The sequence below is a fragment of the Cebus imitator genome, unplaced genomic scaffold, assembly GCF_001604975.1.
Source record: "Cebus imitator isolate Cc_AM_T3 unplaced genomic scaffold, Cebus_imitator-1.0 Scaffold47, whole genome shotgun sequence".
In the NCBI taxonomy this organism is placed as follows: domain Eukaryota; kingdom Metazoa; phylum Chordata; class Mammalia; order Primates; family Cebidae; genus Cebus; species Cebus imitator.
The window spans coordinates 85042-102556 of record NW_016107362.1 but is presented as its reverse complement, the minus strand read 5'-3'; the positions used below and the strand labels follow the sequence as shown (position 1 = coordinate 102556).

General features: G+C 38.2%; 1 protein-coding gene across 3 annotated transcripts in view; it reads left to right on the top strand.

The window, feature by feature from the left end:
* The window catches only part of UBE2K (ubiquitin conjugating enzyme E2 K), an 82134-nt gene that overhangs the window by 45943 nt on the left and 18676 nt on the right, over positions 1-17515 (top strand). For all 3 annotated transcript variants that reach the window (XM_017527247.2, XM_017527245.2, XM_017527248.2), the window contains 2 exons: positions 5254-5312; positions 12448-12530. In XM_017527247.2, coding sequence (XP_017382736.1) covers positions 5254-5312; positions 12448-12530 — 142 coding nt within the window. The remainder of the gene's footprint in view (positions 1-5253; positions 5313-12447; positions 12531-17515) is intronic.

The following is a 17515-nucleotide window of genomic DNA, read 5'->3' as shown; positions in this document are numbered from 1 at the left end:
TTTAGTAGAGACGGGGTTTCACCATGTTGACCAGGATGGTCTCGATCTCTTGACCTCGTGATCCACCCGCCTCGGCCTCCCAAAGTGCTGGGATTACAGGCTTGAGCCACCGCGCCCGGCCAAAGTTTTAAATTTTTTAATTGATTTTTATAAACAGGGCGCTTTCTGAGCTAAATTAGGTAGGTAGAAGCAATATTTAATACATGATTTTTTTAAATTGCATAATGTATACTTACAGGACAATTAAAATATATTCTTTATTGGTTTGAAACAAGTTTGGTGATTTTTTTTTTTTTTTTTTTTTATTTTTTTTTTTTTTTTTTTTTTTTTTTTTTTTTTTTTTTTTCTTTTTCCTTGATACTGAGAATCTGGCCAAAACTTTGGTCATTGAAAAGTGCCTATTTCTGGCTAGGTATGGTGGCTCATGCCTGTAATCCCAGCACTTTGGGAGGCCAAGGCAGGTGGTTCACAAGGTCAGGAGTTCAAGAACAGCCTGACCAACATGGCAAAACCCTGTCTCTGCTAAAAATACAAAAATAAGCTGGGTGTGGTGGCATATGCCTGTAATCCCAGCTACTCAGGAGGCTGAGGCAGGAGAATCACTTGAACCCTGGAGATGGTGGTTGCAGTGAGCCAAGATTGCTCCACTGTACTCCAACCTGGGCAACAGAGGGAGACTCCCTCTAAAAAAAAAAAAAAAAAAAAGTGCTTATTTCAGCTGCTGCTGCTAAATGAGACAATATTTTTATAAAATTAGATTTAATACACTTTTTGGCATGTATTTGAGATAGAATGACTTGAATTCTATTATTTTTTTGTAAAACTGTTAAGTTACTCGTTTTATTGAGGAAAAACACTAAGGGCATAAACTTTAATGCTTTTTCTTTGAAATATGATGATAGGTAAAATATTTAAACATTTATTGCAAGGATGTTACAATTTTTTGAGTTTTTAGAAATCTAAAATGCTAAGTCAAAAGTTTACATGTGGAATGTTAGCTTTTATAACCGTTATTAAGTAATGAGGCAGCTGTTTTTTTAGTATTAAAAGAATCAGATTGTGAAGTAGAATACTTATAGGAAAATGCCATATTGTGCATGCCACTTAACTCAATTTTCTTAACTTCTTTTACCTTAATAATTCAATGACAAAGGGACAGTTTAGTTCTTGAGCTTTTCTTCCTAAAAATTCTTCTAGTCATTGTTGACAGTTCAAAAAATTTCATTTCTTTCCCAACTCATCCTGTTTGGGTTAAGTTAAAGATCATTAATTTTTTTTTTTTCTTTTTGAGACAGAGTCTCACTCTGTCGCCGGGTCCCAGGCTGGAGTGCAGTGGTGCCATCTCGGCTCACTGCAGCTTCTGCCTCCCAGGTTCAAGCAATTCTCCTGCCTCAGCCTCCTGAGTAGCTGGGACTACAGGCACGCCCCACCATGCCCAGCTAATTTTTGTATTTTTAATAGAGACGGGGTTTCATCATGTTGGCCAGGATGGTCTTGATCTCTTGACCTCATGATCCGCCCGCCTCGGCATCCCAGAGTGCTGGGATTACAGGCGTGAGCCACCACACCTGGCCAAGATCATTAATTTTTAATATTAAAAGCTATTCTTCAAAAGTTAATGTTTTATAGTAAAAGCTATTATAATATGAATAATGTAGTTATCATAAATTAGTATTAGTATTATTAGGTGCATTACCCTGATCAAATAGTGCTGTGATTAATGCTAAGTGGTTATATATTGAAAGTTGTCAGAGCATGCAACATATGGGATAGTTATAAGATTTTGGAGACTCTGGAGTCCAGCATTATTTATGTAATATCTCTCAGCTCTCACATTGCTCCTAAGAGATTATTTTGGCCATTCAAGAAGAACTTTGTATGATGGGTTATAGAGATGGTAATCTGGAGTTTAACCAGAAAAAAAAAATTATTCTTAGGAAGGAAAAAGAAAAGCCTATGTAGTGCTGAAGCCAAATTTATTATAACTATATTTGAAGGTAGCATTTATAATTCTGGGTATAGACAGTTTCTTCAGGTACCTTTCTCTTACCTGTCCTTTTTTTCTTTCTGCTACTTTTCTTTAAATTTCATTATTATTATACATTCTGTGATTGAGGCATTTAGTTCAACTCATACATTAGTCACTATTGGATTCTATTAAAAAGAACTAGTAGCCAAGCGAGGTGGCTCACGCCTGTAATCCCAGCACTTAGGGAGGCCAAGCCAGGTGGATCATTTGAGGTCAGGAGGTCAAGAACAGCTTAGCCAAAATGGTGAGACCCCATCTCTACTTAAAAAATACAAAAATTAGCCAGGCTGGTGGTAAGTGCCTTTAGTCCCAGCTACTCAGGAGGCTGAGGTAGGACAATCACTTGAACCAGGAAGTGGAGGTTGCAGTGAGCCAAGATTGCCCCACTGCACTCTAGCCTGGGCAAGTGATTCTCCATATCCAAAAAAAAAAAAAAAAAAAGGTCAAGCATAATGGCTCATGCCTATAATCTCAGCACTTTGGGAGCCTGAGGCAGGCGCATCACCTGAGGCAGGAATTCAAGACCAGCCTGACCAACATGGTAAACCCCATCTCTACTAAAAATAGAAAAATTGGCTGGGCTCAGTGGCCCATGCCTGTAATCCCAGCACTTTGGGAGGCCGAGGCGGGGGAATCACCTGAGGTCAGGAGTTTGAGACCAGTCTGGCCAACAGAGTATAACCTTGTCTCTACTAAAAATACAAAAATTAGCTGGGGATGGTGGCAGGCGCCTATAATCCCAGCTACTTGGGAGGCTGGGGCAGGAGAACTGCTTGAACCCAGGAGGTAGAGGTTGCAGTGAGCCATGATAGTGCCGTTGCATTCCAGCATGGGTGACAAGCAAGATTCAGTCTCAAAAAACAAAAGCTAGACGTGGGGGTGACAGGCACCTGTAATCTTAGCTACTCAGGAGACTGAGGCACAAAAATCGCTGGAACCAAATCAGTATCTCGCCACTGCACTCCATTCTGGGCAACAGAGCGAGACCCTGTCTCAAAAAAAAAAGAGAAGGATTAGAACCAAAAAGGGCTTGAAGAAAATAGTACCACTTTTCCCCCCCTCAAATTCACAGTTATCTATCCATTCATAACAATGGAGGAGTGAGGAGGTATATTTGACAGTCTAGAATATACTGAAGAAAGTCTCCTGTTTGACTTTTTAGAGAGCTGAGTGTATAGAATTTTGAAGATAATAATGCTCCTAACACAAAATTTTTTTTTCTAATTTTTTTTTAATTGCATTTTAGGTTTTGGGGTTGCATAGGTACACACATGGCAGTGTGATGTGCTGCCTTCCTCCCCATCACCTATATCTGGCATTTCTCCCCATGAACACAGAATTTTTTATTTTACTTTTTATTACAAGAAGTTTCAGATACATAAAAAAGAAGAATATAATGAAACCTGTCCAGCCAACTTTAGTAACTTATCAGCTCATGGCCATCTTTGATCTAATCTATTCTTTGATTATCTTGAAACAAAATCTCAGTCTTATATATAAATAATAGCACAGTTTTATTGACTATATTTTATAATATTCCATGTTATTAATAATTTTTCATAAAATCTTAGAAGGTGCATTAGAATTAGGAGTTGAATCCAGCCTCTCATCCAGTGCAAGACTTTTCCCTTCAGAGTTTCTTTTCTTATCTCCCTCCCTCCCTCCCTTCCTTCCTTCCTCTTTCTTTCTTTCTTTCTTTCTTTCTTCTTTCTTTCTTTCCTTCTTTCTTTTTTTTTTTGTTGAGACAGATTCTTGCTCTGTCACCCAGGCTGGAGTGCAGTGGCGCAGTCTTGGCTCAGTGCATTATCCGCCTCCTGGGTTCAAGCGATTCTTGCACCTCAGCCTCCCAAGTAACTGGGATTACAGGCACCTGCCACAACACCCGGCTAATTTTTGTATTTTTAGTAGAGATGGGTTTTGCCATGTTTGCCAGTCTGGTCTTGAACTCCTGGCCTCAAGTGATGGGCCCACCTCAGCCTCCCAAAGTGCTGGGATTACAGGTGTGAGCCATTGTGCCCTGCCTAGAGTTTCTTAAGAGGCAGTTATCCTCTCCTTGAGTACCCCAGCTGCGAGAAGCTAGATGAGCTTTAAAAAAATGCTTGTTTAGCCGCTAGTTGCCTAAGATAACGTCAAAACAAAACAAAAAGGTGCCTTCTATTTGTATATTACTCATTAGAAAAGCTCCTTGGTAAAATTTTACACTTTATATGCCCATTTAAAAAAAATAGCTTTTTGTCTTTTTGTCTCTCTCTCATTGAATTTTGTTTAAAAATTTAAGGATATAACGTTTTTTATATTAAAATAGAGCCAAGATCTTGCTATATTGACCAGGCTGTACTCAAACTCCTGGCCTAGCTTTAAGCAGACCTCCCACCTTGGCCTCCCAAAGTGTTGAGATTACAAGCATTAGCCATGGAACCAGGTTGTTTTTATTACATTTGTGCAAAAGTAATTGCAGTTTAATTGCACCAATAAAATGGTGTAATTAAAATTAACAAATAAGTATGAACATTTAATTTAGGGCACAAATGAAAAGATTGGGACCTTATTTCGTTTTCGAGAACCAGTTAAACGTAGAATTTTGTTTATGGCATAATCTCTATCCTTTGTATCATCTATACTTTTATACCGCCTTGCCTCCTCCTTTTTTTTTTTTTATGGTTATTTAGCAATTCTTAAGGTGGATTAGAGAAAACAGTAGGCGATTAAAACTATAATAGTTAGGCAGGGCGTGGTGACTCACGCCTGTAAGCCTGTAATCCAAGCACGTTGGAGGCCAAGGCGGGCAGATCACCTGAGGTCGGGAGTTCAAGACCAGCCTGACCAACATGGTGAAACCCTGTCTTTAAAAAAAAAACTATAATAGTTAATTGCCCTGATGAAATGTTGGTGTTGGATTGTTTGGATTTAATGTATTTATCTCTAGCTCTGTTACTCACTGATAAACAAATACAGTTGTATGAAATGGATATTCTGTATGCTTTATTTTTTTTTTCTCTCTTTTTTTTTTTATCGTCCCTAGATAGCTTCAGGATCTGTATACTTTAACAGCCTTTAAACTAAAAACTAGTGCTTTTGATTACTTTCTGGGTTTCAACTTTAAAATGAATGTTTATAATTGAATATAAAATAATAGCTGCTTTGAAAAGTTCATCAATATATTTGTCTTTACATATTTGAAGTGAGCAGCATTCTTAACTTTGTTTTCCCCATTTTTTTTTTAGGAGGAAGATATCAACTAGAGATAAAAATACCAGAAACATACCCATTTAATCCCCCTAAGGTATTGTAAGCCTATTTTTGTGCATGAACTTATAAAATATTTTATGTTTCTGACCTCATTTTATTAATATATATTTTAGGGCTTATTAAAGTCACAGCTTTTTGAGTTGTTTACTGTGTAAACTTGATGTGGGCAGGATTTTAGGTAGTGGCAGATGGCTTGCCTCTGAAATTAGATTGAAAAGCAAACTTACCCAAAGGCAGCCAGTAATGGCTCAAAACTGGAATAGGATGTACATCTGACAATGGTTTATATACTAGATCTAGAAATACTTGCAGTGTTCCCAAATTTAGAGAGCCCTTTTACATATAAGCAGAGGTTCTTACTTGACTCAAAGAAGTATGTGTTTTAGGAGAGTACATTCTACCTTCATTCAGCCATTATTTGAGTACTGTGTGCCAAGGAATATAGCAGTAGCGAAGACACTGTTACTACTTTCATAGAGCTCAGAAATGGAGATTGCAGCTGTGAGCAATATTGAAATATAATTGAACTGTGATAAATGTTGAAAGGGGGAATGCAATACTCTATGATCATGTATAACAGGATCCTGTTATACATGATCATAGAGTATTGCATTCCCCCTTTATTCCCAACCTAAACTTATTTTTTGATTGAACCACTTCCTTTATGTCTCGCTTTTACTGTCATCAGCACTTTAATTTAGGCATTCAACTTTATTCCCTGTTTTGTCTATTATTTAATCATCCTTTCATCTTTGCCATTTCTACTCATTCTCTGCACTGTTGGTCTAGAAATCTTCCTAGGGTGAAGTTTCGATCATGCTTCTTTTCTTTCCCTGAATAAAGTCTAAACTTCATAGATTGGCACTTAAAACCTCCTAGAACCTGACCCCAATCTTCTTTTTTACTCTAATCCTTTACCGCTTCCACTCGCAATGTGGGTCTCATTTTCCATCTTAGAGTGTTTATTTGTAGATGATATTTATTCTTCCACAGTTTTCTATCATTTTCACTTAAATCTTTTCCCTATTATTTAAAATTCTAGTTTTCTCTGAGGCCCAAGTATCACTTTCTCCATTAAGATGACTTAATCAAATGTTTCTCCCTCTACTCTCTCAATAGCGTTTTATACAATTTATATAGTGGCAACACAAATATAGTTCCAACTCATGTATTATTTTGGTATTTATCTTTTACCAGCTTTTATGCTCCTGAGTCAAGGACCATTTCTTATATACCTATATACTATCAGTAGTTCCCAATAGTATAGTGTCCCTTGAGCAAATAATAGCAGTCACTCAGAATGTTCTAGAATTTGTTCATTCAACCTATTAGTTGTTCCAATTTAAGAATAGATAAGATAATGGAAGTTCCAAGGTAATTTTGGCTCACCTAGCAGTGTGGGCTGCCTATTAGTCTGTTGTTTATGTTTTTTTTTTTTTGAGGCAGAGTCTCACTCTGTCACCTAGGCTGGAGTGCAGTAGCGCAGTAGCGCGATCTTGGCTCACTGCAAACCTCTGCCTCTCGGGTTCAAGCAGTTTTCTGCCTCAGCCTCCCGAGTAGCTGGAGTTGCAGACTTCTGCAACCATGCCTGGCTAATTTTTGTATTTTCAGTACAGATGGGGTTTCACCATCTTGGCCAGGTTTATCTTTAACTCCTGACCCTGTGTTCCACCTGCCTCAGCCTCCCAAAGTGCTGGGATTACAGGCGTGAGCCACTGTGCCTGGCCCATTGTAATCATTTTTATGTGAACAGTTCAGTGGCAGTATATTTATCTTGTTGTTTAACCTTTACCATCATCTGTCTGTAGAACTTTCTCACCTTCCCAAACTGAAACTTTGTACCCATTAGGCAATAACTCCCTATTATTCCCTGCTCCCAGCTTCTGGTAACCACTGTTTCTGTTTCTCTGAATTAGACTACTTCAGGAACCTCATGTAGGTGGAATTCTATAATGCTGTTTTGTGTCTGGCTTATATCATTTAGCATAATGTAATCAAGGTTCATTCATGTTATACCATGTTTCAGAATTTCTTTGTTTTTAAGGCTGAATAATACTCCATTGTAAGTGTAGACCAAATTTTGTTTTTTCACTCTGCTGTTGATGGACATTTGGGTTTTGTTTGATTTAGTTTTTTGTTTTTTCATGGAAATGAGAAAGGAAGAAAGAAAAGAGCTCTTAGAAGGACTTTTCTCAACCACTGTATTTTTACTATTTAATAATGAGGGTAGCAGCTGTCACTTGTTTTGTGCTAGGAATTTTTTTTTTTTTTTTTTTTTTTTAAGACGGAGTCCTACTCTTGTTGCCCAGGCTGGAGTGCAGTGGCGCAATCTCGGTTTACCACAACTTTCTCCTCCTGGGTTCAGGCGATTCTACTGCCTGCCCTAGCCTCCGGAGTAGCTGGGATTACAGGCACCTACCGTCACTCCTGGCTAATTTTTTTTATTTTTAGTAGAGACGGGGTTTTACCATGTTAGCCAGACTGCTCTTGAACTCCTGACCTCAGGTTATCCACCTGCCTCGGGCTCCCAAAGTGCTGGGATTACAGGCATGAGCCACAGCACCTAGCCTGTGCTAGGAATTTTATATACCTTTCCCAAAAGTTTTTATAACTGCCCTAATAAATGAATGAGCTGAGGCTCAGAAGTTAAATGGAACCCAGATTACATATGGCTCTGATAAACCGAGACTCCATCTCAAAAAAAAAGAGGTTTAATTGGCTCATGGTTATGTAGACTGTGCAGGAAGCACAGTGGCTTCTGCTTCTGAGAATGCCTCAGGAAACTTACAATCACGGCAGAAGACCGAGGGGAAGCAGACACATCTTACTTGGCAGGAACAGGAGCAAGAGAGAGTTGGGGGAAATATCACACACTTGAAGACAACTAGTTCTCATGAGAACTCACAACACCATGACACCAAGGGGGATGGTGTCAAACCATGAGAAACCAGCCCCATGATCCAGTCACCTCCCACCAGGCCCCACCTCCAACATTGAGGATTATCATTTGACATGAGATTTGAGCGGGGACACAAATCCAAACCATATTACATAAGGGTACATAAAACGGTGGTGTCTTAAATAGTTGATGGTGCCTGAGATTTGATGAAATGTAATAGTTACAAGTGCCTGGAATAGTAGTGAGCACTTGGTAAATGTTACATGGCATTAACCAGTGACTGCCACCCCAAGAGAGGGAGGCCTTTTCTAAAATAGCTTGTTGGCTTTCCTCTATAACAACATTTTAAAATACAGTAGCATTGACACTTAAATTTTCTCTATAAATTGAAATTCTCATATATTGCTTGAGGAAATGTAAGATATCGCAGCCTCGTTGGGAAACAGTTTGATCAAAATGGCAAACTTAGAGTTCTCTTGTGACTCAGCATTTCTACTTCTAGGTATAACATTCATTCACACAGTAACTTGTACACAGATGTTTATACCAGCACTGTTCATTATAGCCAAAAAATGGAAGCAACCAAAAATGCCCATCGACTGGTGAATGGATAAATAATACGTCGTATGTCCATACTGTGGAATACTATTTGGTTATAAAGAAGAATGAAGTACTGATAAATGCGTACATGAACCTTGAAAACAGTATGCTAAATGAAAGAAACTAGACACAAAAGCTTTACATTGTATTGTTTTATTTATATGAAACATTGGAAAAGGGAAATCCCAGAGACAGAAAGGAGATTGGTGGTGGTTTAGAGATAGAAGAATGGGAAAGTAGCTGCTGATGGTTACAGGGTTTCTTTTTAAGGTGATAAAATAGTAAAAAATTAGATTGTGGTGATAATTGCACAAGTCTGTGAATATACTAAAAGTTAGAAAGTTGTACACTTGCCGGGCGAGGTGTCTCATGCTTGTAACCCAGCACTTTGGAAGACTGGGGTGAGTGGATCACCTGAGGTCAGGAGTTTGAGACCAGCCTGGCCAACATGGTGAAACCTTGTCTCTGCTAAAAATAAAAAAATTAGCTGGTGAGGTGGCGAGCACCTGTAATTCTCTGCTGAAAATAAGAAACATTAGCTGGGTGAGGTGGTGCGCACCGGTAATTCCAGTTACTTGAGAGGCTGAGGCAGGAGAATTGCTTGAACCTAGGAGGCGGAGGTTGCAGTAAGCTGAGACCCCGTACCATTGCACTCTAGCCTGGGCGGCAGAGCGAGACTCCATCTCAAAAAAATAAAATAAAAAGAAAAAAGAAAAGAAAGTTGTACACTGTAGGTGGGTGAATTATGTCTCAGTAAAGGTGTAGCCTTTATAGTGTATAATAGCTTCAAAGTAATTGCATAGTTATGGCTCTATTTTAGGCACTTTGACCTGTTACTTTAATTCTTGAAATAAATAATAACTGTTTTATTAAATCTCTTCCGCCTCATTCCCAATTTTTTAGAGATGGTATCTTGCGCTGTTGCTCAGTCTGGAGTGTAGTGGCATGCACAATCATAGCTTAATGCAGCCTTTAACTCCTGGGCTCAAGTGATCCCTTCACCTTGGCCTCCCAAAGTGCTGGGATTACAGGTATGAGCCGCCACACCCACCCCCCTGTTTCATTGAAATGAGAAAAATAGACTGAAAACATAAGAACTGAAGTATATCTGATGTTTTTGCTACTACCTCATATTGCTGTTTAGCCTCTATTATCTGACCAGGCATGGTGGCTCACACCTATATAATCCCAGCACTTTGGGAAGTCAAGGCAGGAGAAGCATTTGAGCTCAGGAGTTTGAGTTCAGCCTGGACATCATAGCAAGGCCCTGTCTCTAATCACAATAAAAAGAAAAAGATGCAAACCACAGTGCTTCCATTATTCATATTAAATTTAAAAAAAAAAGAGAGGCCTCTACATCTCTAATTCCAGCTGTTCCTTTTGAAGGTGGCTTTGACATTTGGAAACACCTTCCTCGGTTCAACCCCAATTTGTCTTACTGTGGCTTCAGCCAATTAGTCATAGTTGCAGTTTAGTGTTCTTTAAATATGGTATATATGTAATAACATTTTTTAAAAAAACAAAAAAGAACAAACAAAATATACCTCACTTATGGCATTACGCTCTTATGGTAAATGTTAATAGACATGATAAATATGTTCTAGATGTATACTTCATTGATTTGAATTTTTACTGGTTGGTAAATAAATGGGAAGAATGGGAATTATTTATGTAAATTTCTTGCTGAATTATGTGTTCACATGTGTTGGGACTCAGGCTTAATTTTAAGTCTTAATGAGGTAAAAGTATCAAAGTAGCTGGTTATATTCTTGTTACTACTGTGCAGCTAGAATTTGAAAAAAGATTAAAAATTCACATTTGTCTTATCGTGGTCACAGAATATTTTGTTTATTATTATGGAATAAATTATTGACCAGAGGCATAGGGTTACTTCTAAACAGAGAAAAAAACATCTTTGAATCAAGTGAAAAATAGTGTAGAAGGAATTTGATTAAATGCATACAACCAATATGATTTCTGTCATTAAATTGCAGTGTATATTGTGTTAGTGAAAAAATCATTAGATTAGTAAAATTCTAGCCCAATGGTATGCCCTGCTCTAATAGAGATTAAGTTGTAGGCTGGGTATGGTGGTTTGCACACTTGTAATCCCAGCACTTAGGGAGGCAGGGGCTGGTGAATGGCTTGAGCTCAGGAGTTCAAGACCAGCTTGGCCAAAATGGCTAAAACCTATCTCTACTAAAAATACCAAAAAAAAAACTAGTTGGGTGGTGGCATGGGCCTGTAGTCCCAGCAACTCAGGTGGCTAAGGCAGAAGAATTTTGTGAACCTGGGAGGCAGAGGTTGCGGTGAGCTGAGATTGTCCCACTGCATTGCAGCCTGGCACAACAGAGCAAGACTCTCTCAAAAAAAAGAGTTTAAGTTGTGAATTTTGCTCTTTTTCCTTGGTGTTATCAACATACTTTTTACATGTTAATGTATTACATATACATACCAATGCTAATAATCTTTAATCAGCATATGCTGATCTGTACATGCATATTCAAAGTAAAATAGCATTTCTTTGTATGATAAGGGAGTTAAAGCTGGCTTAATAATGTAATATGCTTTGAGACCGTGTCTCAAAAATAAATAAATAAAATAAAAAGTAAGATATGGCCAGGTGCGATGGCTCACATCTGTAATCCCAGCACTTTGGGAGGCCGAGGTTGGTGGATCACTTGAGATCAGGAGTTTTCTGTATTTTGAAGTCATTGGAGAATTAAAGTCCTTTTTTAGATTGAACATGAGTTAGTGAGCGAGCAGGATATAAGGAAGAAACAGGTAGTATAGAAAAATCAAGAAGTGGCAAAGAGATGAGAGAAGTGGAAACTCTTAGCTTCTTCCCATATAGCTTAGGAGCATATATTAAAGAGTTAATTTTTTTCATTTGGTCACGCTCTCTTGCTCAGGCTGTAGTACCATGGCACAATCACAGCTTGCTGCAGCCTCAACCTTTCAGATTCAAGCGATCCTCATGTTTTAGCATTTTCACTTGTTGGTTTATTATTCTTACATATTGAGACAAATAATGAGATGATTAGACTCAGAATCTGGAAACAGATTGTGGGAGTTTACATTAGTCTGTGTTTAACCACCTATTTGATTTTGGGTAGATTTCTTAAACTCTAAGCCTTAGAGTCTTCTCAGTGCCTGCTACATCATAATAGGCCCTCCAATAAAAAGAATTTGAGAAAAAATTCTACAGAAAGATTAAGAGAAGCACAGCCACTTACTATTTGTGCTTCCATTCACTGATTTTACTTGCATTTTTCCTCAAACCTATTTTGCACCCTGCCTCACATGAAGAAAAGTGCCACTTAATATGTTTTTATTTTGTGTACTACTTTGTTTACCAAAATGGATTTTAATCTCTGTTGTAGTCTCATATCATCTACCATTATGCTAGGTAAAATGTAAGCTCCTAGTAATTGTTGAGTTTATTTAAAGGTGGAACATTTATTAAAGAGTTTAAAAACAATATATATTAGTGACAACATTCAGCTTACTGAATCCTTTGTCTTCTATACCTTTTCTTACACCTAGGCAAAATGACTTAATAGATATAGGGACCTTTCTTTTTTTAGATTGAAGATTTCATTTGCTTGTAGTTCTACGTAAACTGTTTTGTTTCTGTTACTTAAAAACTCAAGTGTGCTTTATATTCTAGGTCCGGTTTATCACTAAAATATGGCATCCTAATATTAGTTCCGTCACAGGGGCTATTTGTTTGGATATCCTGAAAGATCAATGGTAAGAGATTTTGAATTCACCTTCTCTCCTGATTTGAATACCAAGACTATGAGAGTGTTAAATGTGTAATTGCCTCAAAACATATATTATATTTTATCTTGCTTGGGCATAACTTTATGAAATCTCTTAAGTACGTAATTGTAAATGCAATATAATTGAGATCACAATCCATTTTTAAATAGAGACTTGTTAGATAATGTTAGATGCTAGCTTTACATTTTGAAAAGCCTTGGATTTCATTTGTTATTTTGGTAAATTTGATTCTTTGCTATCTTAAGAAGATATTTGTGAAAGACTAAAAAAGTAAAAAGTAAGTATTGAAGTAGCCATCTCCCCCTCAGATGAAATGTAAGCTACAGAATTGCTGCAAGTTGTGTTAATTGAGCACAGTTAAGGTTTTTGGTTCGTGAATTCCAACAAGGACCACCTTTGTAGGTGATGTCTTCATTTGGATAGCAGTATTGTGCTTTCATTTGGTTTGTTTCATTTGTTCTGCACAGCATTTAAGCATTTTAAGAGTTCCTACTCTGGAGCCATCAGGTTCACGTCTTTGCTCTCCAGTTTACCAAGCTGCGTGGTCATAAGCAAATTGCCTAAAGTCTGTGTGGCTTAGTGTCCTCATCTGCAAAATGGGTTGACACCCACTTCATAGAGCTGAGAGGATTTAATAAGTTGTTTTATATAATTCTCTTAGAATAGAGCTTTGCTTTTTATTGTTTCTGTTGAGACAGGGTCTTGCCCTGTTGCCCAGGCTGGAGTGCAGTGGTGCACTCATAGCTCACAGCAGCCTTAAGTCCAAGCAGTCCTGCTACCTCAGCTTCCCAAGTAGCCGGGAATACAGGTGCAAACCACCATGCCTAGCTAATTTCTGTATTTTTTGTAGAGACAGGGTTCTAGTTTCCCAGGCTGGAAACTTGCATAATCTAGATGATAGTTAATTATTTAGCACATGATTTTATAGATAGAAAAACTAAGGCCAAAGATATAAAAAGTAATTGGAGTAGGAGAAAACCATAAAATTAGAAAAAATGTGTGTTATTATGACCTTTTCTTCTGATTTTACTCTTTTGCAAGAGAAGGTATAACAGAACAAAATAAATAGCAATTGATAGGAAGACTTGGAGCCAAAACTGTGTTTAATGGGCCCAGCCTGGCTACCTGATCTTCTAAAGATTATATATTATTGTTGGTACTAGAATTTTTAAGCTATGGTTGTTTTTTTTTGTTTGTTTTTTGAGACAGAGTTTCACTCTTGTTGCCTAGGCTTGAGTGCAGTGGCACAATCTTAGCTCACTGCAACCTCTGCCGCCTGGATTCAAGTGATTCTCCTGCCTTAGCCTCCTGAGAAGCTAGGATTACAAGCACATGCCACCATGCCCAGCTACTTTTGTACTTTTAGTAGAGATGGGATTTCATCATGTTGGCCAGGCTGGCCTCAAACTCCTGACCTCAGGTGATCCTCCTGCCTCGGCCTCCCAAAGTGTTGGAATTACAGGAGTGAGCCACCACACCCACCCTAAGCTATGTGTTTGATTTGTTAAGAAAGGGGGAAAAAATGGTACCTGAAGGAAAATGAAATAGGAATGACAGCATTTAGTGTATGGCCAATTTGGTTTGCTTAGTAACTGGATGTACAGACTAGAGTTGCAGGTTTTGTTTTCTTTCTCTATTCCAGTAGCACATCAGAGTAAATCCTGTCCCTCAGTAGATCATCTCTTGGGATCTAGTTTCTTGATCTATATTCCCATATATTCTATATTCCACATCGATCAAGACTTTCAAATATAAAACAATGTGAAATAGGCTGGGCGCGGTGGATCACAAGGTCAGGAGATAGTGATCATCCTGGCTAACACAGTGAAACCCTGTCTCTACTAAAAACACAAAAAATTAGCCAGGCATGGCTAATTTTTACATGCGCCTATAGTCCCAGCTACTCTGGAGGCTGAGGCAGGAGAATTGCTTGGACCCAGGAGGTGGAGGTTACAGTGAGCTGAGATTGCAGCACTGTACTCCAGCCTGGGCAACAGAGTGAGATTCTTGCCTTTAAAAAAAAAAAAAAAAAAAACCAGTGTGGAATAGGCTTTTTATCTTCTCTGTTACTCTTCTTTGATTTGTGACTTTTGCCGATTTATTGAACTTAAGTGTCAGTGTTTTTAATCCATTAGGTTCCTGTAAGTAGAGGCTCTTGAGAAGTAGCAGAAAGAGAAAGAGAAATAGAAAATAAAATAATCCATTACTTTATCCCCACGGTTCCTGAAAGCTCTAAGATTCAGTGATATGAGTATATATTTGCAGTATTAGAGACACTGTACTTTTTTCATTTGGCACTTCTGGGACATTAGTTTTCCTATTCTCCCTTTCCTGTGCTCACTCCCAGACTCCTTAACCAGTTCCTCTCATATCTCCTGGATCTGTGTGTATTAGAATGCCTCAGGGATAAGTCTCGGATTTCTGCTCCTTTCTAGCTGCACTCACTTTCTTGGTAAGCTCACCTGATTTCATAACTTCACCTTTACATACTGCAAACTCGCAAATTATCTTCCCTGAACTTGAGACTCCTATCCTGCTACCTGCTTATCATCTTTACTTGAATATATAATGAACATATCGAACATATGAAAAACTGAACTGATAGCCTCCTAACCTGAAACCTGTTTCTGTAGTCTTCCCCAACTAAGTTATTGGCAAATACATCCTTGCATTTGCTCAGGCCAAAATCACATCATGATCCTTGGTAATACCCCATGCTCTGTCGATCTTTCGGCAAAAGTTCCAAAATTTTAACTGGAGCTTTACTAGTAATGCGTTTTCAAACACATTACTTCTAGCCTGGATAATTGCATTAGTCAGCCTCCCTGCTTCTGACTTTTCCCTACTCAGACTATTCTCAGCACCCAGAATGACAACCTTAAAAACAAAGCTTGCAGTTGAAAACTTCCGACTGACTTCTCTTTTTGACCAAAGTTAAGCCAACAGTACTATTACTTGCAATTATCTCCCTATATAGCTAGTTGAAAGATTATATTGTGTGTATATAGGGAGAGAAGTTGAATTTTTATACCAAAACATTTTCTCCTAATATGCTGTGCAGGAACAAAACATTTTTTGCATCAACTATTCCCTTTTCCTAAGGCAGGTGAATAATTGTGTTTTGTATCTGTACAATTGAAATATTAAAAGATACCAAAGACACAGTAGGTAAAATAGGTGAGACTAGATATTCATGAAGTCATTACTCTCTTCTCTGAGCTTTACTGAGGTATAATTGACATTTAGTGCCTATCCATATTTAAATGTGAATGTTTAGGTTTCAGAACTGGAATCTGATAGAGAAAAATAAAGGATCTTAATCATAGGAAAAATTAATTACATAAACATTAAATAATTTTTGGCAGGCATACTAGAAAATAATTGGTTAATCTTGGTCTTTTATTAATGCATGTAGGGGTGGTGATTTACTTTCATTAATATTTAACAACTTAGTATGGTTTATTTCTTAATTCCACACCTTATGCTACGTGGAAACTATTTTCTAATGTTTTTTCACTAACACTTACTATGACTAAGGGTATCTACTTACCTGGGTAAGAAAATGACAACACATAAAAATTTTACTCAGTGATGCTGCCCTTCTGAAAGACATAAACAGGCACAGAATATCTACTTGGTCGATAATGTATGCTCACCATCATTATTTATCAAGGAAATGCAAATTAAAATCACAATTAGATGCCACTACATGCCTGTAAATATAAATACCTCACGCCTTGCTGATAAGAATGTGGTTTAACCACTGAAAACCAGTAATATCTACCAAAGCTAAACATACACCTTCATTGTGGCCTATCAGCTTCATTCCTAGGTATTAATTTCTAAAATTTCTAAAAGAAATTAGTACCTATGCCCACTTTTTTGTTTTTTTTTTTTGAGGCAGACTCTTGCTTTGTTGCCAGGCTGAAGTGCAGTGGTACAGTCTTGGCTCACTGTAGCCCCTGCCTTCTAGGTTCAAGTGATTCTCTTGCCTTGGCCTCCTGAGTAGCTGGGACTACAGGTGTGCACCACTATGCCCAGCTAATTTTTATATTTTTAGTAGAGACGGGGTATCACCATGTTGGCCAGGATGGTCTCGATCTCTTGACCTTGTGATCCACCGGCCTTGGCCTCCCAAAGTTCTGGGATTACAGGCGTGAGTCACTGTGCGCCCACTTTTTAAAAGACATTATAAAAGAATATTTATGGCAGATTTATTAATAGCCCAAAATGGGAAATAATTTAGACGTCTTATCAACAAGATAATTGATATAATGTGATCACACATTGGAGCACTACATAACAGTGAAAAAGAGCATATCATTGGTATGCTCAATGTCAGTGACATATTCAACATGGATGAGACTCAGACATGTTGAGTGACAAAAGCCAGATGCAAAAGAATACATACTGTGTGATTCCATTTTTGTGAAATTCAAGATGAACTAGAATTTATGGCAATAAAAAAATATGATAATGGTGAGGGTGGGCAGGAGTTGTGAGTGGGAGGAACAAAAGTGAGGCATTATAGTGCTAAAAAATACTATATTTTGATCCAGTTGGTGGTTACATGGTTATATACGTATGTAAAAATTTATCCAGTTGCACAGTATCTTAACTTTGCTTATGCTTTAACAAAAAAATTATAGCAGCTGGCTGCAGTGGTATGCACCTGGAGTCCCAGCTACTCAGGAAGCTGAGGCAAGAGGAGTGCTTAAGCCCAGCAAGTTTGGGCTGTAGTGTACTTTGCCAGTCAGGTGTCCACACTAAGCTGGGCATGAGTATGGTGGCCTCTTAGGAAGAGAGGACCACCAGAATCCCTAAGGAGGGGTGAGCCAGAAAAGGTTGGAAACAGAGCAAGTCAAAACTCCTTTGCTCGGCCGGGCGCAGTGGCTCACGCCTGTAATCCCAACACTTTGGGAGGCCGAGGCGGACGGATCACAAGGTCAAGA